Source organism: Penicillium lagena, assembly GCF_028827675.1.
Source record: "Penicillium lagena strain IBT 129212 chromosome Unknown utg000006l_segment0_segment0, whole genome shotgun sequence".
Taxonomy (NCBI): Eukaryota; Fungi; Ascomycota; class Eurotiomycetes; order Eurotiales; family Aspergillaceae; genus Penicillium; species Penicillium lagena.
In genome coordinates, this window is record NW_026623227.1 from 326,069 (window position 1) to 352,118 (window position 26,050).

The following is a 26,050-nucleotide window of genomic DNA, read 5'->3' on the forward strand; positions in this document are numbered from 1 at the left end:
CACCGAGCCATCGGACGAGAAAAACCTGCGCCACAACAATTCCAGTAGGAGGCCAAGCATGCCTATATACTGCGCGTCGTTTGTGCCAGCCGGCTGAACGTTCTCTCCGGGGAAAACGCTCCCCCGGCCCAAGTTCCCACCGCAGGGCATCATAATCCGCGAAAGCATCATCGCTTCACTTGCAAACCCCATGTTGCCCCAGTCTATGGGGGAAGACGCGGCATGACTTGTGGAGAGGGCTCGCTCAAAGGGAAACCCACACGAACGCATCCATTGAGGTGGTCAATATTACTTAGGAACCCCCAAGGCCCATCGTTTCTTCCTCACCCTCCCGGACTTGAGGATTTTTTTTTTTGCCCCATCACCAATTTCCCCTTCCTCCTCACCTGATCGCTGTCCTTTCCTCACAAACAATGGGCATTCTCGCGCTCGTCGAGGACCGGCCGACGCCCAAGGCCGTCTACAACTGGCGAATCTACCTACTCGCCGCTATTGCATCATGCGGCTCCAACATGATCGGGTATACGAGTGCCTTCATTGGTACTACGATTACCCTCAAGTCCTTCGAGCAAGAGTTCGACCTCACAAACGCCCACACGACGCAGGCACAACGAGACATGATCAGTGAAAATATCGTGTCTCTTTTCATTGCCGGGGCCTTCTTCGGGGCACTGCTCACCTACGGCGTGTCGCATGTCTGTGGCCGCAAATGGAGTTTGGTCCTTGCTTCGGCTATTTTCACCGTCGGTGGCGGTCTGCAATTAGGTGCGAATCATGCCCGAGGACTTGGGATTATGTACGCTGGGCGTGTGCTGTCTGGTCTAGGAACCGGCATCGCGTCGAATGTCATTCCTGTCTATCTTTCTGAACTGGCACCCCCGCTATTCGGGGGCGGTTGGTCGGGATGTATGAGCTGGGCTGGCAAATCGGTGGCTTGTTGGGATTCTGGATCAATGTATGTTTTCTTGCCCACCGAATCATTTTTCACAGGAGTGCTAAAGTTTCCCTACTGTATAGTACGGTGTTGAACAGCACATGAACCCCAGCCACGAGCAATGGATCATCCCATTTGCCATCCAGATCGTCCCATCGGGAATGCTCTTCCTCGGTGCCCTCTGGATGAAGGAATCTCCCCGCTGGCTCTTTCTTAAGGGCTACCGAGACAAGGCTATGCAAAATCTCTGCTGGGTGCGCCAGCTAGATGCAACAGACATCTACATCCAGGAGGAGGTAGCAGCCATTGACCAAGCATTAGAATACCAGCGGGTCACTATCGGCATCGGTTTCTGGAAACCCTTCCAGGCAGTCGCCACCCGTCACAACGTGATGTGGCGCCTGTTCATCGGATGCATGCTGTTCTTCTGGCAGAACGGATCGGGAATTAATGCCATCAACTATTATTCCCCAACTATTTTCACAAGCATCGGGGTGTCGAGTGCCAATGTGGGCCTGACCACCGGTATCTTCGGTGTTGTCAAGGCTTTCATGACCATTATCTGGCTGCTGTTTCTGGTCGACCAGCTCGGTCGCAGAAACCTGCTTCTCGGGGGCGCCATCACGGGCTCGATCTGCATGTGGATCATTGGCGCCTACATCTGTGTCACCAAGCCGCAGGCTCATCCTAGCAGCCACCTCAGCAGCGGCGGTATCGCTGCTATCTTCTTCTTCTACCTATGGACAGCCGTGTACACGCCAACCTGGAACGGCACACCGTGGGTTGTCAACTCAGTAAGTCATTTAATAATATACTAAAGATCAGTCCATTAACATTAAACAGGAATTCTTCGACCCCAACTTCCGATCCCTGGCGCAAGCCGCCACAACAGCCAGCAACTGGCTCTTCAACTTCCTCGTCTCCCGATTCACCGAGCAAATGTTCGCAACAATGCATTACGGAGTATATTTCTTTTTCGCCTCGCTGTCCTTCCTGGCTTTCTTCTTCGCCTTCTTCCTTGTCCCGGAGACAAGCGGTATCCCGCTGGAGAAGGTTGACCGTCTGTTCGAGTGCAAGCCTGTCTGGAAGGCCAATGCGATCCTGAAAGCGCAGCTTAAGGACGAGGAGGAGGAATTTCGTTTTGAGGCTAAGGAAGGTCCGGTTCACCAGGAGAACGATGGCCATGAACAACAGGAACAACAAGTATGAGCGCTGGCGCAGTGCTAAAATTCGTAGACGGTTCTCATAGACTGGGCTTTGATTTCGGTGTACAATAGATGGGATAGATGGATGGGATAGAGCATCTGGTTTTGATTATGTGTGTTTTCACACAGAACATGATTTGCAATGGCATTTATTTTCCTAGGACTCTGGTCAAACACATGTATATGCGAACGGCCAAGCTAAATACATCAAACTTTGAAAATTATCTCCCAACCTCCGCTCCCCAGGGAAGGTTCTTGGGAAAAGCAGGCAGATCTTTACTGTCAGGGTGATCATCATCGAAGTCCCACCTATTCGGCACATCCATTCCAGCCTCGAGATGGTGCCTCACCAAAAGCATGGACACACCATCGCGATACAGCCACGCATCCTCGGTACGACGCTGCCACTGCTCAACCGCCTGGCGCATATCCTCCAAAACCGCGCTATACTCAGGATCCTTAGCTAGATTGCGCACTTCATTGGGATCAGCCTGGATATCGTAAAGCTCCTCAGCGGGACGGAAGAAGTAATCCTTCAGTGGCCTGGACCCAATCATCTTAGGACTAGTCTCGGAGTTGCGAATATCCTCCCAGGTTAGGGATCCGTAGATATCAGCGGCAAAGGGGAAATCGAGCCGCCAGGCGATGTTGCGGTGGTATTTAAATCGGCGGTTGCGCATGAAGCGTGTGGGCCAGTAGTTAGTGATTTCGTGGAAGGTATGCGAGCCGAAAACACAGCCCCAGTCTTCGAGCTTGGTTGACTCGGACACAATGGGAAGAATCGAGCGGCCGAGTCGGGCTGGATGTTGTGGGGTTGGGTACTGAGCCCAGTCGAGGATTGTGGGGAGGATGTCAATGTAAGAGACCATGTTTGGGTTGGCAACGCCTGCTGGTGAGCCGGGGCACTTCATTATCATCGGAAGACAGACACCCGCGTCGTAGAGGGTTGTCTTGGAGTTGATGAAGGGGGGTCCATTGTCGCTGAGGAAGATGATCAAAGTGTCGTCTGCGAGTCCAGATTTCTTCAGTCCGTCAAGGACCATGCCGACACCTTGATCCAGGCGGGAGATAGACTGGTAGTACTCTGCGAACTCGAACCGGACTCCCGGGAGATCATTAACAAAGTGCTCGACCTCGACATCCGAGGAGGAATATTCGATCTTCTTTACTCGCGGATCGTACTGGCCATCATTTCCAAATCCCGAGCGGGTACGGTCGCGATGAGGATCAATAAAGCCAATGGTCAAAAAGAAAGGCTTCGCCTCCTCACTGGAACGCCTGATGAACGCATTCGCTTGATCTGCTATATCTGCGACATCACGACTATCGCTCTCAGCGCGCAGATCCCAGGGATACACGTTTGATGGCCCGACGTGGACCTTGCCAATCAAACCGGTGGAATACCCATGCTTGGAAAAGAGCGCAGGTGCCGTTTCAACATGATCATAGGTGGTGAAATGATGCCGGCCATTGGCGAGACCATACTGCCCGTTCTGATGCGTGTGAAGACCGGTGTAAATGACAGAGCGACTGGCGCTGCAAGAAGCTGTGCTGGTGAAGGCCTGATCAAATTTGGTTCCCTCCGAGGCTAGCTGGTCGAGATTGGGCGTTTGGATTTTGGCGTTTCCATAGCAGCCTAATTGTTTACCCAGGTCATCCGCGATCATAAGAAGAATATTTCTCTTGGCCATGGTGGCGGCGGTGTGAATCTCAGTTGGTTGTTTGCAAGAGGAAAGGCTGCCACTTCAGCCTTTATAAGTTCTGATAGATCTGGATCGACCGGAGCTTATTAAACCAGGGATTTTCGGCCATTTATAGGCCGCCGGATATCGCTAAAGTAGCTCCTCCTGTACCTGGTTGGTCGTATGCAAAGCCTTGTGTCGTTTCCAACAAGGCAACGAGTACGAAGATGCTAATTTTTCAAGAAGCCAGGTGTAGATGCAATTTTACTGCCTGAAAAACAATTTGACGCATGCAGATGATTCCCTGAAACAAATCAGATTATGAATTTAGCTCTAGTATGGCGTGCGCACTCCTGTATTGCCCATAGCACCAAGTCAAGCCCCGCACCCGATGGTGGGTCGGAAGTCGGAACGGATCTCGGTTAAAGATGGCAAGTCGTATCAACATCTGCTTCGATTGTACAGAATTGAGGAATTTCCAAGGTATAAAAACACTAATCTTATGATCTAGGTCCCCTATTTCCGGACGGATCTGCAGAAATCTTTCGCATTCAAATAAACACACAGGGATGATTATTTCCCGCCTTTGTTTCTTTTCGCAATACGCACAGGACATCCATACCCATAAGCTTTTTGGTGCTTAACTGACATATAAAGTACAACCATTGCATCCTGGCAACAATTCCAGTGTTGCTTATGTATTATGTATTCAGAGAACAAGTTACCTGGCAAATCACATCATTATACCGCTTATGCCTTTGGTTCTTCGGCATAGTTCGCTGCAATCTTGCCCGCACTTAAATCCTCCTTGGCTTGTTCAATATCGGCAGCAAATCTGCTTGGTTCGGTCCTGGCCTTGAAAGCCCAGATGCTTTGTTTCTCAAATATCTCATCAACTTCTTCCAAAGATTTGCCGCATGTCTCCGGGAACAGGAGGAACACATGGATGGAGGCTGCCACACAGAAGGTGCCGAATACACAGTAGAGCTATATAATAAACTTAGTCAAATATTCGGATGCTGACGGTTAGTACTCACCCTCCACTGGATATTCTGGAATGCTGGAGGAGTAAAGAAGGTAAGAGCAAAGTTGCATGCCCAGTTGAAGAACGTGGCGAGTGATACCGCTTTGCTGCGAATGTATAATGGGATGATCTCCGGTGGATACGCCCTATTCCGTGAAAGTTAGTACTGTTTGAAATAAAACGGGTCCTGACGTCGTGTAACGCACCATCCCAAAGGTCTGCAGTATGTAACGTTAGCCCATTGCTTCACAATTCAGGGAATAGTACAGAATCAAGACTCACCCCCAAGTGGGCGCATAGCACGCAATAAATAGATATGAACAGGCAATAATTGCCTTAGATGCTTTGCCGTTGGTGACTTTCCATGTCACGGTTGGGGAGTTAGGAAGACCCCCTGGAACAGCATGACCATAGGAGGCCATGAGGCCTGCCTGTGTAAATTGAAGGACTGCCATAGCTAAAGCACCTCCAATAAAAAGCCAGCGTCGAGGAAGTCGGTCAATGAATATCAGTGCGGGCAGAGTCATGACCACATTGATAATATACTGGATCGATGCGGACAGCAGAGCGGTGTTTCCCGTGAGGCCGGCCATCTGGAAAATATAGACGATGTAGTACATCATGGCGTTAGTTCCGGACATTTGAGACCAGATGTGCGTGAAGATTCCACAGTGAACGCGGATAATATTGCGGGAATTAAACAATTCGAGCCAGGATGTGCTCTGGTATTGGCGTTCGAGTCTACCACTAAATCAGCACGCTGCCATAGATATGCCTCCAGAACGAAGCTTACTCGATTTTCTCTCTGATTTCTTTTGTTTCCGCCACCACAATAGGATGAAGCGTATTTCCTTTGGCGTGAAGTCGTGCCAGTACTTCAATAGCTTCCTCCCACCGATCTTGCGATGCGAGCCAACGCGGTGAGCGCGGCATCATCGGCAGGAGGCAGAGCAATATAATCGCGGGAATCATCTGCAGACCCCATGGTAGACGGAAAGATCCATAGCCGCTCATGAAGGATGCCCCGTAGCTGATGAAGTACATGATCAGAATCTATGTCGATGTTAGCCTCGACCATTCAGTTCCACTCGGCCGTCACATACACCCCATGTAATCATCCACTGTTGTAAAGATATGAGGCGACCGCGCTGATGAGGAAGACTGATCTCTGCGATCAAAATTGGCCTAAAAAGATTAGCATGAGTTGTGCATGCGATAACCTAGCAAAGTCTGTTACCCTTGGCTAGTGAGCATTCCAACCGCAAATCCATTGAAAATACGGGCCACGATCAACATGGGTACGTTCTGAACGGCACACATTAGGGTCGAGCCAATCAGCCAGATGATGCACGCAATGGACATTGAATCGCGACGGCCAAAACGATCGCTCGTCCACGACGAGACCAACGACCCAAGCAACGAGCCACCTGCCATACTGGCGGTAATACCGCCCTGCAGAACGGAATCGGGCTTGTTGAAGTACTCCTTGTACTGTGGCGTGCCAATTATCGCAGACATGCTGGACACATCGAAGCCCTGAATAAGGCCGCCGATGGTCGCGAGCCCGCTAATGAGATAGACATTGCTGAACCGGGGAGTCCCATGGTGACGACGGGTACCACGAGCTGCACTGCAAAACACCTTCACAATGCGCGTCTGGGGCCCCGGATGCATGTACTTTTAAGTACGCAGAAGCTCCACCTGGAGTCTGCAAGCACCTCACCCCTGTGCCAATGATTTATGGCCGACATCCGTATCTCGGTCGTCGCAAAGGATTCGTACCGCCGAGAAGCGGGGCCCCCGCTAGTGCGGCAGAGATCTGACTAGGCCAGTAAGCGGCCAATGTGCCGCGGGGGAAAATACCTCCTGGAAGTCCAAGCTCACAATCGGCGGTACACAATTCCCGGATCTCGAGTCGATGCCTCCGACGTCTTGACATTGTTGGAACCACCCGTCGCAAGGCATGCCACCCCACAATCGCGTATCGGGTGATGGATGCTCTATCATGCTTTCCGCGGGTGGGGATGATGAACTAGGGGATGTGCAGCTATCGCGAAGCTCCAGTATGCCTTCAGGATCACGAAGATCACGATCAGGTTTGATGCTCACACAGTTTTCGCCGTTTTATGTTCGAAGAATTGATGTTTAGACAGGATGTGCGCTTTGTAGGGCTCGCAAGGTCAAGTGTGATGAGAAGTGGCCCGTTTGTTCGAATTGCCAACGCCTCAAATTAGACTGTCCAGGCCCACCTGGGTCAAGCAACAAAGGGCCGCGTCTCTATCCAGAACAGAGGCCTCCAAGGCAAAATGGGGCATTCACACAGGCAGGCACACTCCGCCAGCGAGTGTCTAGATCATGCCAGCCATGCCGATATGCAAAGACTCGGTGCTGCGGAAGCCAGCCGAAGTGTACGAGATGCTCCAAGAAGGGGGTCAATTGCATATACAGACCCGAGGCAATTACCCGTCCGAATAAAACACAGTCTTCAACTCAGCAGATCCAGCAGAACCAAACTGATGTACCGCAACCATCGCTGCAAGACGCCGCAAATGCGATTTCTTGGTATGCCACACCCCTCATATCAAGTGTCAATGTTCTGGGAGTTGCCTTGTTCTTTCCCGCAACTCGATGCTTTGTTATGATTTAAACTGACTTGTCCAGGATGCATGCTCCTGAACTCCCCGATAAAGATAGGATCATCACCCTTGTTGAAGAATACTTCGCCCATGTACATCCGCTTCGCTGCTTCGGTTTTGTGCACAAACCGTCATTCATGCAGCGCCTTGACGACGATTTTGACTCATGTTGTAACAATGAATCACTTCTACATGTTATATGTGCTTTGGGTGCAAAGTATGTTTCTACTTCCCAGAAGTTTTACTACGTCGCTAACGGATCATTAGATTCTTGGCCTTAGGCTATTCTTCTCGTCATGGTCTGTCACCTGAGGCTGTTCTAGAAGCAGGGAACCAGTGGGCAAAAAAGGCAAAAGTACGAATATTTGCTGACTTGGATGACTTGTCGCTCGAGAAGCTAATGGTACTAAACATTCCGTTCTCATTCTATGTGGTCCTCATTTTTAATGATATTGCAGACTGCAATTCTCCTTTATGACCATGATTTACGTATTGGAAGCTATGCGAGTGCGTTCATGCTCAGTGGGATTACTTCGCGAATGTCTCAAGCATTGCAGCTGAATCTTGAGCATTCTGCCGATGTGCTTTGTCTGAAAGCAGAGTTATCCTCAGCAGCAGTAATAAATGAAGCACGACGGCGTCTTATGTGGAGCTGCTATGTGATGGATAGCTGGGTTGGCAGTGGTGTTAACCAACTCACTTTGCTGGAAGATCGAGATCTTAAGATCCAGCTCCCCTGTGACGGCCACAATTTCTCCTTAGGGATCCCCTGCATCACCGAACTTTTGGATGAGGGAAAAATACTGGGGTTCGTGCCAAGGAATCACATTCCACCACATCCATCCCAGAATATGGGCATTGAAGCGTACTTCATTCGCCTCGTCAGCTCGCGGAAGAAAGTCTTACGGTGAGTTAATCAAACCACGACAGGTTTCGTTGAATTTTGACCATATACCAGCTATGTGAAGCATCTGGACATTGCAAGGCCCCCTTGGTTAGCAGGCTCCGAGTTCTTGTTACTGTCAGCCGAATTCGACAACTGGCGATATTCCCTTCCGCAGAGCCTACAATGGCGCCCAGATGCCATCTACGCACGCAGAGAGTCGTCGCAGCTCGGTGCACTGACCCTTCTCTGGTGCACCTACTACCAAACATTGGTTGACCTATATCGCATTGGGATGCCTGCCATCTTTCGCATTCGGAAAAACGTTGAGTTTCCGCCTGACCAGCAGGACTTTCTCAAGCATTGCCGTAGAGTTTGCTATGAGAATGCCCGCGAAGTCTCTAATGTCATATCAGAGGCCTTGCGACATGGTATCAAAGCTCTTGCTGATACCTGGTTATGCATCATCGCCCATGACAGCACCAAGGTCATGCTTTATTATATGAAGCAAGATGAGATGGCCCAAGGAGAGGTGGGCGACACCAAAGCACTAATTCAGAAGAACCTTGATGGACTCCTCCAAATGAGACCTATGGTGGCCACTGCCGAATATTGTGTAGGTTTTATGCCATCCTGTCTCTTTTTTGCAGTGGCACAGAAGCTGACGGACCTTCTAAAGTGCCTCTCGATGGTCAGGATGATGATTGCAGCTGGTATACAGCCTCACATTCCACAAGGAGCGGCAACCAATGGGAGCGCGTCCGAGCCAGTTGACGAGATGTATGCACTGAAACCGTTCTTCCAACTCAATCTATTAATCCCGTACAACAGGCCTTCCATACCAGGATCCCCTGTCCAGGAGTCCCCGGAAAATGTTTTGAACCCCCTCGCAATTTATCGCATGGCACGAACTGCCTTGCACGAGAAAGATTCCGGAATCTCAGCATCCCTGTCACCCTCGACCCACAGTGAACTTTCAACAGCGATCTTGCAGCCAAGATCTGATCGCCAGCGTACTTCAACCAAGTCTACCACGAATAATCATCCACAAGGCCGCCGACGAGATTACTCTGGTCAAGAGATATACCAGCAAAATCCGCCTTCACATCCGTCAGTTGAGCAAATCCAGGGGTATTCTACTCAGCTAAGGCAAGAGGATCAACCTTTATCACTCGGAAATAATTCATCACAGTTTCCAGTCACGGGGTCAGGCGGCGCCTGGGATCCGGCGGACATGGCCGTTATGGATATGCTGAATGGTGGGATAACCCCATGGACTGCAGAATATCTAACAGATGGCCAGTCTGGCGGTGTGGATCCTTTCCTGTTTCCCTTCTAGCATTGAAGACACGGAACCTTTCGCCCGTGATATATGTCGCTCCGGAGGCATGGGTTGGCTGCAGCAGCGAACAATGTCTCAAGCTCGTTTAGCAATACACGAATTCATCCTGTCCACCAGGCAGTATTTCACAATTTCACAGTTACAATGTAGGAGAGGGGGGGCCGCATATTGATGGTGGGAGGATGACAGAAGGATGACTGGCCATCGTATAAAAATAGATTTGCATTCACTACATACTGCCTCTTGGCATCTGACTAGTACAAGATCTGAAGGATATTCCTCTGGTCTACGCATTCGTTACTTTATACTCTTGTTTTATCACCTCTGCCAGCAAGATCGCGGGTTCGGTCCGCGTTGGTCGATTCCATCGCGTATATGCGCTTGACTACCCCGTGAAACCTGTCCAATGCACGCTCAGTTCTGCACACAAACAGTAGCCATACTATAGCATCTTGTGCCTCGGCAAGGCAATTTCCTTTCCTCTCTTCGTCGGCAAACTGCTCTCTTGCCTGCACTAAAATCTCGGCAACGGAATGCTTCACCTTGTCAGAAGCCGGGTACTGCATAAACACGACCCGATTAGATTGGGTTTTGGAGAGGGAGGTGGCGGTGGGGGGGAGGGGTAGGGGAGGGGCATGTATGCTTCCCCGATGCAGCTATTGGTCTGCCGGATCCGGCAGTGACTTCACCACCTCCGGTTCTTACACTGCTCACCCTCTCACAAGGATTTCGGTCATGAAAATCACTCTATCCTTTTGATGCTTCATCAGTCTTGGATTGTCTCCAAATACTCCTGCCGCGGCAGAAACATGAACAGGGTTGGTAACTCTGCCTACGAAACATTCTGCCGCAGATCTTCAGTTACACCTCAGATTCCTCGGGCATTCTTTGTCTCATATACATCTTCGTCGGTATCGGTCGCCAATAAACTACATCGACCACCCTCGAGTCGACCCGTCCTTCAGCACTACCCCTTCCGACAGCCACATAGACAGACGCATTCTCTATCCTCTACATTCTCCAGAACAAGAATGAGCAGCCAGGGAGTTCCCATTGATCCGCAGCGCGTTGATGGGCCCCTCACACGCTCGGCAACTTTCCTCGTGTTATCAGTTACCAGGAAGCCGGACGCCATCCAAAGTGTACAGTCCACACTCGCCGGCCTGGACAGTCTCGCCAAGAATGTTTCCATTCGCGATCTCGATGCCAAATTCACATGCACGGTCGGAATTGGCAGTGAGATCTGGGACCAACTGACCGGTCGCCCTCGTCCAGCGGAGCTACATCCCTTCCGCGAGTTCAAGGGCAAAACGCACACGGCAGTCTCGACACCCGGCGATCTACTGTTCCACATCCGCTCCGACCGGCGAGATCTATGTTTTGAATTCGAGCGCCAGTTACTGGACCAGCTGGGCGCCGCGGTGACCGTCGTCGACGAGACCGTGGGCTTCCGGTATTTCGATGTTCGCGACCTCCTCGGCTTCGTCGACGGCACAGCCAACCCCGTCGGGCCCGCGGTGCCCTCTTCTGTTCTCGTGGCGGAGGAAGACACCTCCGCCCAGGGGGGAGCTACATTGTTGTACAGAAGTATACGCACGACCTGCCAGGGTGGAAGAACCTCTCGTCAGAGCAGCAAGAGAAAATCATCGGCCGCACCAAGCTGGAGAACATTGAGCTGGACGATGCCGAGGAGGGACAGCAGCAGTCGCACAAGACGCTGAGCACGATTGAAGATGAGAATGGCGGCGAGCACTCCATCTTGCGCGATAATATGCCTTTCGGATCGCCGGGCGAGGGCGAGTTCGGTACCTATTTCATCGGGTATACGCGGCGGCTATGGGTGATTGAGAAGATGCTCGAGCGGATGTTCGTGGGGAATCCGCCCGGTTTGCATGATCGTATCCTGGACTTCTCGAAGCCGTTGACGGGGACAACGTTCTTTGCACCGTCAGCTACTTTTCTGGCGAGTCTTGGGTCGGACTAGGGATGTGGTATTGGAATGATGAAGACATTCAAGTGTAAACATTAAAATTATTAGGTCAACAGAACAATCCCGAACAAACATAGTGTTGTTGACCTTTTACAGCTGATGTCCATTTTGGTTTGGACATCATGTCAATGTGCTGCCGGTCAAGCCATCGACCTCCGTGGCGTGACTGCCCATGGCTTTCGATCCATAACAGCACACTCAGCAGGACCGGTCCTAGCTGATGCCACATTCCTGGTTTCCATGGCGGTGATCTTGACACCGACAAAGTAGTTTGTTTACCCTACATGACCCTTGACACGAGGAATGTCGGACAATAAGTCCGTCCTTAAATAAACACAACAATCCACTTCCCACAGTCCTCAAGTATTCTCAATCCCCTTCTCTATATTCAGGCAAAACCACGTACCACTACATATCACCATGAAGCTCTCCATCTTCCTCCCGCTGGCAACATTCCTCTCCCTCACATTCGCTGAGGACTTCAGCCCATGCGCCGTGCGTGAACCCTTTCGAGTAGATTAGTAGAAAGGGGGTGGAAAAGCTAACGCCGAACTCTTTTATAGGCGACATGTCTGGACGAAGGCGCATTGGTCGCTGGCTGCGCTTCAGTCGTCGACTACCACTGCACCTGCACTAGCCCGGCTTTCCGAGCCGCAGTGACGACCTGTCTGAAGGTTGCGTGTACTGCAGAAGATGCAGCAAGTATGTATTTCCTTCTGATCATTTGAGCGATGCTCTTCCGTATGAGAATTCTTGCTGATTTGTTCTCTCTCTTTTATAGTAGCGGGACAACTGCATGAGAAACGGTGTGGGACTGCACCACCTTCCTAGAAGGAAGGTTCGACTCTTATCTTCTATATTGCTGTGTGAAATATTGTATTCCCTTGCAGAGGTTACTCCAGATTTAATAATATCGGTTTCGGTGTAAAATATTCCTCCTTGTCTTGATGGTGATATAGTTTCAAGGTTGGTCGTCGATATATATCCAATGCACTAGTTACCTCATTTGTCAAAACAGCCAGAACATCCAACTAAGACCATTTTTATATCCATGTCCTACTATTCGAGTTGGGAATAAAAACAAGTACGGTTCGAGCAGTGTAGCAGAGAATAACCTCCAAGTGGGTAGAGTTTACTGAAAACGCTCCACACATTATAGGCACTCACGGAACGTTTGCTTACGGTTACTTTTGCTACAGATCAAATAAACCCTAAACTTCCCATCGTTGCATTGGCACGACACTGATATCAAGCTAGTTGGGGGACTGGAAAATGGAAGACAATTTAAAAGAACATGATATTTTTCGCTCTTGACTTCATATCTTGAATCCATCCATCATCCATTTAAGCCTGAGACAGGTTCTCGTAGGCCTCGGGGAAGCGGCGCATGTTCTGCTCAATCAGACCGTGGCCAGTCAGGAACTGGACGTAGGCACCATCCTGCTTGAGCTTGCCCTCCTGGCGGAGCTTGATGTACTCCTCGCGGCGGACGGGGGTGAAACCCCACTTCTTGGAGACGATGATCTTTTGGCGGCCGGGGAACTTGTACATCGAGCGACGGAGGGCCTCGATGGCGGTGGCGCGGTGGGCGTCACGGGTGCGGACAGACAGGATGATCTGGCCGATGTTCACACGGGCGACGGTACCCTGGGGCTTACCGAAGGCACCACGCATACCAGTCTGCAGACGATCGGCACCAGCGCACGACAACATCTTGTTGATACGGACGACGTGGAAGGGGTGCACGCGGACACGGAGGTGGAAACCTTCCTTACCGGCGATCTTGACGAGGTACCTATTATGTTTGTTAGAAAGGAATCCAAGATCGGACAGAACGGGAAGTCACGTACTTGTTGGCGCAAATACGGGCAGCCTCGAGAGCCTCGGAGGACAGCTGCTCGTACTCGTTGGAGACCAGGTGGACGCAGTTGGGGAAGTCGTCAACGGAAGCCTTCTTACGACCAAGATCGAAGATACGAATCTTAGGGTCGGGAACACCACGGTTGAACCGGGACTTGGGGTAGGGCTGGATTGGAGATTCAGTCAGCTATTGTTTCCATGCAAGGCCCTCCAAAATCTTCCAGATCAGGCTCGCCGAAACGACAAAAACCGGCAGTCGTGATGCACCGCGACTCGTCAGTCATAAATGCTGCCGGTCGATGGCACACCCACAACCACCCTGTTTCGTCATCCGCACAAAACCATCTCCAGTCCATCTCCTAACGATGCGACATTTCCGAACGCACCTTGTTCTTGCAGTAGCGGTAGCATCTCGCGGGACGGCGGGCCATTTTGAGTGCGGGAAAGAGGTCGAATGCACTTCCTGCGAACGGTGGGTTGAAGGGAGATCGGCTGGTCAAGGACGAAGAGGAGAAAAGAAAAGGAATCACGTAATCAGTGGATTGATAATCCGCTTCGCTTATGTCGCTCAATGCGGATTAGCGCGCCACTTGCCTCGGTGGCCAATCAGAGTGGAGAACAGGGGGCGCAAAACCCTACGAGGAAAGCCCTAATCCTGAATTGGGCGAAGAGAGGACTCGTCTTGTATCGGACGATCTATCGCAGACCAGATGACTCTTATATACGAGTCGTTGCATCCGGGCCGTATATTGAGCTAGTGAGTCACGGAACGAAATACACAGTCATCTAAAACTGCGCCTCGTTGGATTATCAAGCACGCTTACACACCCAACTACGAGGAACGAGTCAGACCAAGTAAATGGCTTTTGATTTTTGTCATCACTATCTCATATGCGCCTTGAATCCCTACCGGTATCACCAGCACATACTCCGATCCAGCATCCGTCCCCTAGCAACCCGCTTAGACGGTACCAGTGAGGATGTCGGAGTCACCGGCATCCAGGATGGCCATGGTCGCGCAGCGGAAGAGCTTACCGCAGGCGGTACCCAGCTCGATCTATTAAATTTCAGTTAGCCATTGTCTGCCTGGTCACAATTCGCTCGGAACGTACGTTGTTGCCCGAGAAGTGGTGAACGGGGGTCTTGGCGAGCATGGCGTAGTACTCGAGCTCGCTCTTGCGGAGGGGAGGAGTGTTGGCCGCGATGATGACCAGCTTGGCCTTACCCGAGCGCAGAGTCTTCATGGTCGACTTAGCACCCAGGGTGACCTTACCGGACTTCATCACCAGGGCGAGCCTGGAGTTGATCTAGAATTTTGATTAGACCCTCGAAGAAAGAAAAAAGTAGAAACAATTGCACGCACGTTGTCGGAACCCTTCTTGCTCTTCTTGGGGGCCATCGTTGCGCTGTGAAGTTCGTCTAGGACTTCGGTTCGGTGGGAGTGGAATGAAAAGGGTGCGCTCCGGCCGGTGTGGATGATGGTTGGAATCGACCGACGACAAGATTTGGTGAGAGTTGTGTGGGCGCCCGGAAAGTGGGTTGTTCCGTTCCGTCACGGGCAGATCACATGACCTAGATGAAACCGAGGATGCCTCAGGCCGGGATAACAGGGACCCTGAAACATTCCTTCATGATATGACATGATCCGTCCTCAGCTAGACGGTTCAAGATCCTCATTTTCCTTTGCTAGGTTCTTCTGCATCGTCCACGCCTTTCTCGTGTTTTCCCGCCCGCTCCGAACTCTCCCTCCGCACTTCGCCCCTTTTGGTTGTCGTGACGATACAGTATTTTTAGATACAGCAAGGGATTCCCGCATTCCTCGCCCAGAAAAACAATCCTCGCCTGCAAACAGCACACTTCCTTCGATTCCACGCTGGTCTCAGATACCCTCCCGTCTTCGATGATCCTTTGGAGTTGATCAGCCATGTGGCACGCATTCAATCTCTGACAGCTGCCACTATACATTCCTCATATACACGACAGGAGTGACCCTCTCCACACGCGGTGTCCACTTTTGACCGCTATTACTATTATCCCCCTTCCGCTGTTCTCTCCCGACAGCCGTCGAATCGCACGGGATTGACAGCCATTGTCACAGGGATCTTTGGTTTCTTCACGACCTTCCGTTTATTCGTTATTCTCCTTGTACGATGTCAGCGACGCCTCGCAAGCCTGGAACCCCCGGCAGTTCCAACAAATCATCGGCCGCAGATCCGCCCTCGACCAACGGGTCCACCACACGAGGCCATGCTCGCTCGCCAAGTGCCACTCCCAACGGCCTCAACCGCACCCCTTCCTACAGAGGCTCAACTCCCGTTTCTGCGCGCGCCGCTGCGAGAAAACCCGGCAGATCGAACCTCAGCATGTCGAACGTCCCGCGAATGTCGAACGACCCCTCGGACGAGGAGGTGCGGGCCCAGAATGCCGCTCTGATTGACGAGCTCAGGGAGCAGTTACAGAAGGCGGAGACCGCGTCGGATCAATACCAGAAACAACTCGGTGTTCTACAAATGCGCCTGGACGAGGCGATCAGCGAACAGGGGAAGCTGGAGGATCAGGCCCACGAATGGGATAGCCGGGTCGAGACGCTGAACAACGAGATTAAGGATCAGGCCCGCCAGATCCGCGAGATGGAACAAAATCATGAGTCGGAGCGAAATGCGATGCTGCAAGAGAAGGAGCAGCAGGCGAGCCGAGAGGAAGAAATGCAGGCGACGATTCAGCGCCTGAAGGAGTCCATCTCGCAGAAGGATGGGCGCATGAATGCCGAAGGCGATCGCCAAATTTCCCGATCTTGTATGTGCTCTATTCGCCGATCCAGCTTATAGTTACTAACATTGTGCTGCAGCCAGTTTCCGCAATAGAGCTTCGCCGGACCTCGAGGGTCAATTTGCTCCCTCGGCGCAGCTCGAGCGCAGTCCCTCCCGCAATAATTCGAACCTTCTTCTGCAAAAAGATAAATTGATTGAATCTTTGCGCCTGGAACTAGCCGAGTCCCAGATTAAGCTCGTCGAGATGGAAAACAAAGGCGGGGGCCGACAGCAAGAATTGGAAAAGGATCTACTGGAAGCGCGCATGGCTAATGCTCGCTTGATGGAGGATAACGAGAGCTATCAACTGCTCCTGAGCGAGAAGACTCTGACTGGAGACTTTACGAAAGGCGACTTCATGCGCGATGCCCATCCAGAGAGCAAAGATTACACCGGTGGCATGGGCTCGTTGGCGGATGAGCTCGAGTCTGTGGACGAGGGCCCTGAGATCGACCCCAACCGCCGAGCAGAAATGGAGATCAAGGGTCTCAAAGACCAGAACAAGGCCCTGACGCTGTACATCGAGCGCATTATTAGCCGCTTGCTGCAGCATGACGGGTTTGAGTACATTCTGGACAAGAATGAGGAGGAAGGGGCGGCTGGCCGGGACCACCGAAAGAGTGGTAGTGATAAGGAGCTTCCTCCGACCCCCCCGGAGAAGGACGAGGCTTCTGGTCAAACGCTGCTGCAGCGGGCCAAGTCGGTTGTCGCTGGTCCCCGCTCCACGCCGCGATCACGCCCGTTCAGCATGATGCCTCCTCCTAGCATCACCCAGCCCACCACGAACGAAAACCCCGATACGGCTCCCAGCATTCCCCTCCGCGGTTCGTCCGTCCGAGCTAGCCACCGCCGCGTCCGATCAGAGCAAGTCGACCCGAACGCCGCTTCCGTCGTTGGTCAGATGTATCGCGGCAACCATTCCACAGGGCCGACCAGCCCTACTGCCCTGGGCCCCGGTTCCCGACAGAGTATGTTCCCGGGAGCCCCTGGGAACATCTCCAGTATGAGCCGTGCGCCGTCGATGTCCAGCCAGCCCGATCGGGTCGGCCACAACAGCTCGCCCAGCGTTACCAGTGATATCGCCGCTGATACTGCTTCGACTGGCGCGACCTCCAGCCCGCCGCGTTCCAGCAGCGGGATGACCAATTACCCTGGTGCCGTGATGACGCAGAACAAACTGCGGCCCCTGCGGCTCGTGAGCGAAACAGCCAGGCTGGAGGAAGAGGAGGCCGCACGCAAGAAGGCCAACCGGGGCAGCTGGATCCCGTGGTTCAACAAACCGCCGAACCTGGAGGAGGCCCCGCCGTCGTAAGCGGTTGATGATACGGATTTTCTCTTATGACTGTTTTCTTCCCGGGCTGGATGATCTGATGTGGTCTTACATTTGTCTTTACCATACCCCCTTGTGATGCACATATAACGCGATCCATGCCTTTCTTGTAATGGGCGCCTCTGGATGGTGGAGGTGACTGAGTTATGTTTTACTGTTTTTGAATCAACGTGCTATTCTCTATTGATATACCAGACTAGTTATTGAATAATGTTATCCCATCACTATAAACATACCTGTCTACCTTGTTTTGAGTGGTATTCGTTCTCATACTCCGCGCGATGGGTGTGTACTGGGTGGGCAGTGTGTCTACTCCGGAACAACATTCACCCGTCTCCGCCTGCGGCCAGTGTGGCTCTTGACAGCATCAACAATTCCAACCCTCACAACCATACCTCCCCTTACACCGTCACCATGCCTGGTCCTCTGTCTCTCTTCTCCGTCAATGCCATCCTGGTCATGTCGGCCGATGATGGGTCGCGCATCTTCACCAAATACTACTCAGCACCGCATCCCCCGCGGGCGCCGCACCCAACGCGACCAACTACCCAGGCGCCAATCCCTACCAGACGGTGAAAGAGCAGCGGGCATTCGAGAAGGGCCTGCTGGAGAAGACCAACAAGTCCGCCAGCGACGTTATTTTGTACGATAACCGTATCGTCGTGTTCAAGATGGAAAGCGACGTGATGCTGTACGTGGTGGGGAGCGCCGATGAGAACGAGGTGCTGCTGTATAACGTCGTGCTATCTCTGCGCGATGCCCTAGGCGTTCTGTTCAAGTATGTCTTTCCTTTTTATGTTCACTGTCCAGTGTGAAAGAGAATCCACTAACTTGCAGAAACAGGGGCGCCACCGACAAGCGCACCATCGTTGAAAACTACGATCTCGTCTCCCTGACCATTGACGAAATCGTTGACGACGGAATCATCCTCGAGACTGACCCGGTCATGATCGCCTCGCGGGTTAGTCGGGCACCGGCTGCGGACGCCCCGAATATGAAGAACATCGATCTCTCGGAACAGGGCCTGCTCAATGCGTGGGAGTTTGGCAAGCGGCGTCTGGCCGAGCAGTTGCGGCAGATGTAGACCCGCTTGTTTTCTTTCATTTGGAGCATTGTTTAATTTAATTCCTGGCTGGTCCTGGCGTGCTGTTTCTTTGGTTCTTTTGGTTTGGTGGTGACGATGGTCCTCTCTCTCTGTTTGACTGACCTGCTGGTGGACTGGACTCTATAGACTCTGCTGTGGCTTCTGGCATTGATGCATGTGGCACAAAAAATAGGTGGCTGATGCCTGCAATGAACAACAATACATACATACCTCATTCATAAGGTTGTCCCCATTGATGGCGTATGCTTTGCTTGTTGACCTGGGTCGATACCTGAGGCAGTGGAACTACTTCCCTCTATAAGCAGCTCCCCTGCTTGCCCTTTCCTTCTTTCCTTCTTCTCCCTTTCCACTCCGCACTTCCTCCTCTGCTGTCCCCTAGTTCCCTGTATATTTATATATCATGGATGCATAACTATATGTACGCCTTTATCGGGAACTCATGGACCAATTATGGGAGAATCGTTGATCTATAGTAAGAACATGGGATGATTAATGTATTGGCCTTGCCGTATCCTTATACCGTACAGTCCGAGAGAATAGCTGTCCGAGTTCGAGTGGACAAAAGCAGGGCCCCGCTACCAAGAGGAGAATGTCAAAATTTGTGCACAACCGCTCGCTACTGGCTATCATGGCCATCAGTTGTTTTGCTACGTTTTAAATTTTCGGCGGCAGTTTTATCTTCGCAAAAGTTTAGAGAGTTCTGGCGTTCGAGCGATACGGATTCACGATACACACTTTCAACTAGGGGTCCGTTCTCTGCGATCGAGATATATTGCTTTTGACTGGTGGTTCTATGGTGTGATTTCTGGGTACGTCCTGGGTGGAGAGAACTTGGTCGATATGGGTACCTTCTGAATGACGAGTTAAAGGGCGGTTGAATCAGTCGTCAATATTGGCAGTCATGCCAACTCCCGTGACCCAGGCTTGCCCGCGCAACGTCCATACCAGCATCGCGAACGATGCAAAGTACGAAAACCAAGCAAAGGTCAAGACAAGAGGACATGAAATCCACGTGGATCATATCTGGACTTAGGTCCTTCGTTGCTACTTCCGGGGGTCCGACTTGGGGGCGAGTACATAGAATTTCTCTAGGGACTCGACCAGTTGATGAGACTACGCGTAGGACTGTTGGTTCCCTCGAGGATCGAAATGCTCTTCTGCAAAACCTGGAGATCTCTCTACAGTCTCGACAATGTCGTGTATGAAATATAAACTGCTGAATGATCGTATACCGGAGTGTATACTCCACTAGCCCCGCATACGTCACCCACGAAAATCCCTTTCTTTCTCTCTGTCAACTCCCGGCCTGCACAACATGAAGCAGCGTTTCTCGTCATTGGACGTGCAGGTATTAACCGTGCCCTACTCCTCCTACATAGGACAAGACTAACCCAATCAACCCACTGCAGGTGATCACCCAGGAACTGGCCGCCGAGCTGGTCAGCCTGCGCGTGTCCAACATCTACGATCTGTCATCGGTTCGCCCAATCGCCCCCCTTGGATTATGAGCCGACACTGATCATTGACCAGCGCATCTTCCTTTTCAAACTCGCAAAACCCGACCACCGCCGACAGCTGATAGTCGACTCCGGCTTCCGCACCCATGTCACGCAGTACTCCCGCACCGCCGCGACCGCCCCCTCGCTCTTCGTGACCCGCATGCGCAAGTTCCTCAAGTCTCGCCGGATCACAGGCATCGCGCAGATTGGAACAGACCGGATCATCGATTTCTCCTTCAGCGATGGCGCATACCACATGTTCCTCGAATTCTTCGCCGGCGGGAATATCATTCTCACGGACCGGGAATACACAATCCTTGCCTTGTTCCGCCAGGTGCCCGCGGGAGAGGGCCAGGAGGAGACCAAGGTTGGGCTGCAATACACGGTGACCAATAAGCAGAACTACGGCGGGGTTCCCGAGATCACTCGCGAGCGGGTGAAGGACACGCTGAACAAGGCGCTGGAACTCTTCGCCCAAGAGGGCAACGCCCCTAAAAAGTCGAAGAAGAAGGCAACAGAGGTGCTGAGAAGAGCATTGTCGCAAGGTTTCCCGGAATACCCTCCACTGCTCTTGGATCATGCCTTTGCTGTGAAGGAGTTCGATCCAGCTACCCCGCTGGACCGGGTGCTTGAGGATGAAGGTCTACTTCGCGGACTAGAAGGAGTCTTGGAAGAAGCGCAGCGCGTCTCTGAGAGCTTCAATGTCGGCGACAGTCATCCCGGCTATATTGTTGCCAAGGAAGACTCTCGACCCCGTGCAGAGGGAGAGAGCACGTCGCAAACCCCGGGCCTTCTCTATGAAGACTTCCATCCCTTCAAGCCGCGGCAGTTCGAACGAAACCCGGACATTACGATATTGGAATTTGAGCGTTTCAACGCGACCGTCGACGAGTACTTTTCGTCGATAGAATCCCAACGGCTAGAGTCGAGACTGACCGAGAAAGAAGAGGCAGCGAAGCGAAAGCTGGAGTCCGTGCGGAAGGAACATGAAAAGCGGATCGATGCGTTGAAAGATGCTCAGGAGCTCCATATTCGCAAGGCGGACGCGATCCAAGACAATGTCTATCGCGTCCAAGAAGCGATGGACGCTGTCAACGGTCTGATCGCACAGGGCATGGATTGGGGTGAGATTGCCCGCCTGATTGAAATGGAGCAGGGACGAGGCAATCCAGTTGCACAGAGCATCAAGCTGCCTCTCAAGCTGTACGAAAACACCGTCACGTTGCTCCTCGGCGAGGTGGGCCAGGAGGAAGATGAAGATGACGACGAGCTTGCCTCGAGCGATGAGTCCGAGTCTGAATCCGATGACGATGAAAGAGAAGAGCAGAGGCGTGAGACTGAGTCTCGGATGCTATCGATCGACATCGATCTCGGACTGACTCCATGGGCAAATGCAACGCAGTACTACGAGCAGAAGAAGGTGGCCTCGCAAAAGCAGCAGAGGACGGCACAGTCGTCCCAGAAGGCACTCAAGAGTCACGAGAAGAAGGTAACGACGGATCTCAAGCGGAGCCTGAAGCAGGAGAAACAGGTTCTGCGCCAGGCCAGGACGCCGTTTTGGTTTGAGAAATTTATCTTCTTCATTTCTTCGGAAGGCTATTTGATTCTGGGGTTCGTCTATCTAAACATTCTGATTGTGACATCTGCTAATTTCTACAGGGGCCGAGACGCCATGCAGAGTGAGCTGTTGTATCGGCGCTACTTGAACAAAGGCGACATTTTTGTGCACGCAGACCTAGCAGGAGCGACCTCTATGGTTGTCAAGAACAGATCCCAGAATGTGGATGCGCCAATCCCTCCTAGCACTCTGTCTCAAGCGGGCAATCTGTGCGTCGCCACCTCGACAGCATGGGATTCCAAGGCCGTGATGTCTGCTTGGTGGGCATATGCCCATCAAGTGTCCAAGACGGCAGCAGCAGGTGGCGGAATCTTGCCGACAGGCGAATTCCAGATCAAGGGCGAGAAGAACTTCTTGGCGCCTTCGCAACTGGTCCTTGGGTTTGCAGTCATGTTCCAGATCAGCAAGGAAAGCCTTCGGAATCATAAGACACAGCAATTCGAAACACCTGATGTCGCAGAGGCGGCATATGTGGCTGCGAAAACCAACGAACCTTCGCCTCCCGGACAAGAACCCTCGAAGGAGATAAACGCTGCAGCCGATGTGAATGGACATGAACAGGATGAAGAGTACGCGTCCGGCGAAGGCGAAGATGACGGAAGTGAACAGGCTCGAAATCCCCTGCAGCGAGGTGATTCTGAAGTTCTGTCCGCTCCTCGGGAATCTGAATCCGAATCTGATGATGAGAGTGGAAAAAATGAAGATCAAGAACTGGATGAGCAGCAAGAGGAAAGAGTCGACCGAGAAGATGCTGAGGAGGAAGAAACCGCCTCGGTGGCTGAACAAGATGCCGCATCTCAACCCAGAGATCTGAAGGATCTTTCTGCACGCGATAGACGCTCTGTACGACAGGGCAAGTCTGTTGACCCACAACCGCCACCACCTCCCCGGACAGCTCCCACCCGAGGCAAGCGAGCGAAGGAGAAGCGCGCTGCTGCCAAGTACGCACACCAAGACGACGAAGAACGTGATCTGGCACTCCGACTTCTCGGCACGAACAAGGGTAAAGCTGCAAAGGCGGCCCAGGCAGCCGAAGCCAAAGCCCAGCGGGAACGAGAAGTCGAAGCACAGAGACAACGACGTCGGGCCCAGCATGAGCGTGCTGCGGAAGCCGAGAAAAAGCGTCAGGCTCTCTTTGCTGAGGGAGGCGCGGACGACTACGACGAAGAGACCGCCGCGGCCGAAGCTGCAGATCTATCTTGGATCCCAGCTCTGATCGGAACACCTACTCCGGACGACGAGATTGTTGCCGCTATTCCAGTTTGTGCACCATGGGCTGCTCTAGGGCGGTACAAGTACAAGGTGAAGCTACAACCTGGCACAGTGAAGAAGGGAAAGGCCGTCAAAGAGATTATCGGCCGGTGGGTATCAGAAACAACCGCTGGCAAAGTCAAGAAGGAGCACGCTGAGGATGCCGGTGTTCCTCGTGCGGACGCAGAGCGGTTGCGGGCGCGCGAGGGTGAGTTGATCAAGGGCTGGAAGGACACGGAGGTCATTAATACCATGCCCGTGGGCAAAGTGCGGATTATGACACCTGGCGGTGCAGGAGCTGGGGGCGGAGGTGATAAAGGTAAAGCCAAGGGAGGCGGCAAAGGTGGCGGTGCCAAGGGAGGGAAAGGTGGGAAGAAGAAGTAGAGAGAGGGGATTATACCACTGATAGAAGCGATAGACATGCATGATGTCGGTGTTGATTATCCACATCTCCGAGTAAAGCAAGAGAGAAAGCTCATGAATAATAGCTGCTATATGAAGGGGTCATGTGAATGCACACTGAATGGTTCTCGCCAGTACACAGGTAGAAACACCAGTGGTTGCCTCTTGGGGAGGCGGCCGTGGGTAGCAGCAGAAATATGTAAGATTCCGTAGTTCAATAATGTGCTTTTTACCTGCGGCGATGAATTGTAGATTCCGCAATAGGATGTTCATTGTGGTGGAACTGGATATTGGTATAGTCGGAGTCGAAAAATACTAACGAACTACATTTCTTGAACCCTATCTTGGAACAATCTATATTTGGCTTAATCGGCGTAATAGGCCTCCCGAAATGCATATTAAAAGACGACATGCGGCGAATATCCAAATTAAGAAAATGGATGGTGACTGGATGAGACGGTATTGTATACTTGCCGATTTGGGACACTACCACCAGGTCCAAATCGAATACGGAACAGTTCTGCCATTGATATTGCATCTTTACGAAGTTCATATTCCGCCCGCTCCTTCTAGGTATCTACTTCTCTGCATAGTCATTCTTTTGCCAGTGGGACTTGATGCGGTGCCTGGTTGGATGAGTCATCCCACGTCATGGTCCCTGTCGCGATAAGAGGGAAAAAAACCGCATCTCTTGAACACGCAAGACACCCACGACATGGCACCTCCAAGTCACATTTAATGGGATAGTGCACCCCCGATTCGCTGACTCCATTCTACCGGCCAACAGACGCTTTATCGGGGTTGCCCCCTCCAATCCTACCGCACTGGGTCGGGCCGCCATACGTCGCTCCCGCTCTTCGACCGGATTGCGCGTGCGCGAGGAGGGCGCGTCGTTGATCGGATCCGCTTGAAACATCGGACAAGCTGCTGCTCCTCGCATCTTTGCTGGCAGCCGTCAGCGCAGCGTTGCTAGGCTCTTGACCATGGCGGCCCAGGACACCACCCGGGTTGTCTCTGTGGAACGACTCAGCCGGGGACCGGGCGACCGATCTCTGGCGGAGTGGTGGGAGACAGAATGCAGTAAACAAACCCCCGAATCCAAGGCTATCGAAGAAGCCGCCCATCTGCTCCGCACCAGTGATACCCCCGTCGCCTTCCCAACCGAGACCGTGTACGGATTGGGTGCGGATGCGACCCGCAGCGCCGCCGTACAGGGTATCTACAAGGCGAAACAACGGCCATCGGATAATCCGCTGATCATCCATGTCGATTCCCTCGACATGCTTGATCGCCTACTCAACACCACCCTGCAGACCAGCCCCAGCGTAGCCAAGATGCCGCGCATCTGCGTTCCGCCGATCTACAAGCCTCTGATCGAGCGATTCTGGCCGGGCCCGCTGACGATCATCCTCCCCAATCCATCTGGATCTGAGCTGGCTGCAGAGGTGACCTCCAATCTGACGACGTTTGGTGTGCGCATGCCTTCTTCTCCGCTGGCACGCCTTCTCATCCATGTCACAGACCGCCCGCTTGCCGCGCCGTCGGCCAACGCCTCTACCAAGCCCTCTCCGACGACAGCACAGCATGTCTACCACGACCTCAATGGACGGATCGATCTGATCCTGGACGGTGGCCCATCCGGCCTCGGTGTTGAGAGCACAGTGGTCGATGGGCTCTGTGAGCCGCCCGCTGTTCTCCGGCCAGGTGGAATCGGCATTGAAGAGCTGCGCGAGTGCGCCGGTTGGGAAGACGTGGTTGTCGCATACCACGACGGCACGTTGGACGTGAAGGAGATTCCCCGCGCTCCCGGTATGAAATACCGACACTACTCGCCCAAAGCACGGGTGGTACTGTTCGAAGCCGGGTCAAGCCCGGCCGGTGTGGAGGCTCACGTCCGCAAAGATCTACAAGATACTGCTATTGGCGCGCATACTATCGGCATTGTGCGCACGCGCAATTGGGCACAGGGGCTGAATCTGACGCCAGCCGACGAATTGGCTGGGACCCTGACTCCCGTGTCTGCAGCCATCGATAATCTGGTCCGTTTCCCTATTCCCGTCCCCGAGACCGACAGCCCGAGCAGCCGGACCAAGATGGCGTATGATTATCATCTCGGCTCGGATGCGGTCTCTATTGCACACGGACTGTTTGCTGCCTTGCGCGCCCTGGACGAACTCGACGTCGATGTCATCTACGTCGAAGGCGTTTCAGACCGAGACGGCGACTTGGCTGCCGCGGTGATGAACCGACTCCGCAAAGCCGCGGGGGCGGAATTAAAAGTATAGATAGAATGTTGATAGAGGTCTTGCTTTTAGGGTTGTATTCTTAATAATATTCTCTTGTTTGCCATGTATGTACAGAGCAACATCAACCGAAGTACCGCATCTCTTGGACCTGCCGCATCGGGTGCGCAGTGTCTCGGTATACTCTTCGTGGAAATGCTTATCGGGGACCTCCGCCCCTTATCGATTCCCCTCCC

General features: G+C 52.6%; 12 protein-coding genes across 12 annotated transcripts; 8 read left to right on the forward strand and 4 right to left on the reverse strand.

The window, feature by feature from the left end:
- Positions 1-413: 413 nt before the first annotated feature.
- On the forward strand, positions 414-2,143 carry N7510_008274 (sugar porter family MFS transporter; the record flags this gene model as incomplete). The annotated part of the gene is made up of 3 exons (XM_056980199.1): positions 414-929; positions 1,018-1,728; positions 1,778-2,143. The coding sequence occupies 3 exons, from the start codon at positions 414-416 to the stop codon at positions 2,141-2,143; spliced, it is 1,593 nt and encodes a 530-aa protein (XP_056830408.1).
- A 217-nt stretch (positions 2,144-2,360) lies between these two features.
- On the reverse strand, positions 2,361-3,830 carry N7510_008275 (sulfatase family protein; the record flags this gene model as incomplete). The annotated part of the gene is made up of 1 exon (XM_056980200.1): positions 2,361-3,830. The coding sequence occupies one exon, from the start codon at positions 3,828-3,830 to the stop codon at positions 2,361-2,363; it is 1,470 nt and encodes a 489-aa protein (XP_056830409.1).
- A 741-nt stretch (positions 3,831-4,571) lies between these two features.
- N7510_008276 (sugar porter family MFS transporter) lies at positions 4,572-6,519 on the reverse strand (the record flags this gene model as incomplete). The annotated part of the gene is made up of 7 exons (XM_056980201.1): positions 4,572-4,808; positions 4,859-4,991; positions 5,052-5,063; positions 5,128-5,586; positions 5,639-5,898; positions 5,949-6,030; positions 6,083-6,519. 7 exons carry the CDS (start codon positions 6,517-6,519, stop codon positions 4,572-4,574), a joined length of 1,620 nt encoding a protein of 539 aa, XP_056830410.1.
- Positions 6,520-7,200: 681 nt separating this feature from the next.
- Positions 7,201-9,703, forward strand: N7510_008277 (fungal specific transcription factor domain-containing protein; the record flags this gene model as incomplete). The annotated part of the gene is made up of 8 exons (XM_056980202.1): positions 7,201-7,253; positions 7,294-7,407; positions 7,507-7,698; positions 7,749-7,884; positions 7,940-8,388; positions 8,440-8,980; positions 9,044-9,144; positions 9,196-9,703. 8 exons carry the CDS (start codon positions 7,201-7,203, stop codon positions 9,701-9,703), a joined length of 2,094 nt encoding a protein of 697 aa, XP_056830411.1.
- A 1,034-nt stretch (positions 9,704-10,737) lies between these two features.
- On the forward strand, positions 10,738-11,690 carry N7510_008278 (Dyp-type peroxidase; the record flags this gene model as incomplete). Its single annotated transcript, XM_056980203.1, has 2 exons — positions 10,738-11,293; positions 11,314-11,690. 2 exons carry the CDS (start codon positions 10,738-10,740, stop codon positions 11,688-11,690), a joined length of 933 nt encoding a protein of 310 aa, XP_056830412.1.
- A 426-nt stretch (positions 11,691-12,116) lies between these two features.
- N7510_008279 (uncharacterized protein) lies at positions 12,117-12,424 on the forward strand (the record flags this gene model as incomplete). Its single annotated transcript, XM_056980204.1, has 2 exons — positions 12,117-12,209; positions 12,260-12,424. The coding sequence occupies 2 exons, from the start codon at positions 12,117-12,119 to the stop codon at positions 12,422-12,424; spliced, it is 258 nt and encodes an 85-aa protein (XP_056830413.1).
- A 616-nt stretch (positions 12,425-13,040) lies between these two features.
- On the reverse strand, positions 13,041-13,987 carry N7510_008280 (60S ribosomal protein uL16; the record flags this gene model as incomplete). Its single annotated transcript, XM_056980205.1, has 3 exons — positions 13,041-13,491; positions 13,547-13,722; positions 13,943-13,987. The coding sequence occupies 3 exons, from the start codon at positions 13,985-13,987 to the stop codon at positions 13,041-13,043; spliced, it is 672 nt and encodes a 223-aa protein (XP_056830414.1).
- A 530-nt stretch (positions 13,988-14,517) lies between these two features.
- Positions 14,518-14,955, reverse strand: N7510_008281 (60S ribosomal protein eL30; the record flags this gene model as incomplete). The annotated part of the gene is made up of 3 exons (XM_056980206.1): positions 14,518-14,613; positions 14,669-14,863; positions 14,920-14,955. The coding sequence occupies 3 exons, from the start codon at positions 14,953-14,955 to the stop codon at positions 14,518-14,520; spliced, it is 327 nt and encodes a 108-aa protein (XP_056830415.1).
- A 751-nt stretch (positions 14,956-15,706) lies between these two features.
- N7510_008282 (uncharacterized protein) lies at positions 15,707-17,678 on the forward strand (the record flags this gene model as incomplete). The annotated part of the gene is made up of 2 exons (XM_056980207.1): positions 15,707-16,352; positions 16,405-17,678. The coding sequence occupies 2 exons, from the start codon at positions 15,707-15,709 to the stop codon at positions 17,676-17,678; spliced, it is 1,920 nt and encodes a 639-aa protein (XP_056830416.1).
- A 432-nt stretch (positions 17,679-18,110) lies between these two features.
- N7510_008283 (coatomer subunit zeta) lies at positions 18,111-18,780 on the forward strand (the record flags this gene model as incomplete). The annotated part of the gene is made up of 3 exons (XM_056980208.1): positions 18,111-18,157; positions 18,202-18,474; positions 18,540-18,780. The coding sequence occupies 3 exons, from the start codon at positions 18,111-18,113 to the stop codon at positions 18,778-18,780; spliced, it is 561 nt and encodes a 186-aa protein (XP_056830417.1).
- A 1,336-nt stretch (positions 18,781-20,116) lies between these two features.
- On the forward strand, positions 20,117-23,553 carry N7510_008284 (putative DUF814 domain protein; the record flags this gene model as incomplete). Its single annotated transcript, XM_056980209.1, has 3 exons — positions 20,117-20,149; positions 20,211-20,279; positions 20,332-23,553. The coding sequence occupies 3 exons, from the start codon at positions 20,117-20,119 to the stop codon at positions 23,551-23,553; spliced, it is 3,324 nt and encodes a 1,107-aa protein (XP_056830418.1).
- A 1,001-nt stretch (positions 23,554-24,554) lies between these two features.
- On the forward strand, positions 24,555-25,856 carry N7510_008285 (L-threonylcarbamoyladenylate synthase; the record flags this gene model as incomplete). The annotated part of the gene is made up of 1 exon (XM_056980210.1): positions 24,555-25,856. One exon carries the CDS (start codon positions 24,555-24,557, stop codon positions 25,854-25,856), a length of 1,302 nt encoding a protein of 433 aa, XP_056830419.1.
- Positions 25,857-26,050: the final 194 nt, after the last annotated feature.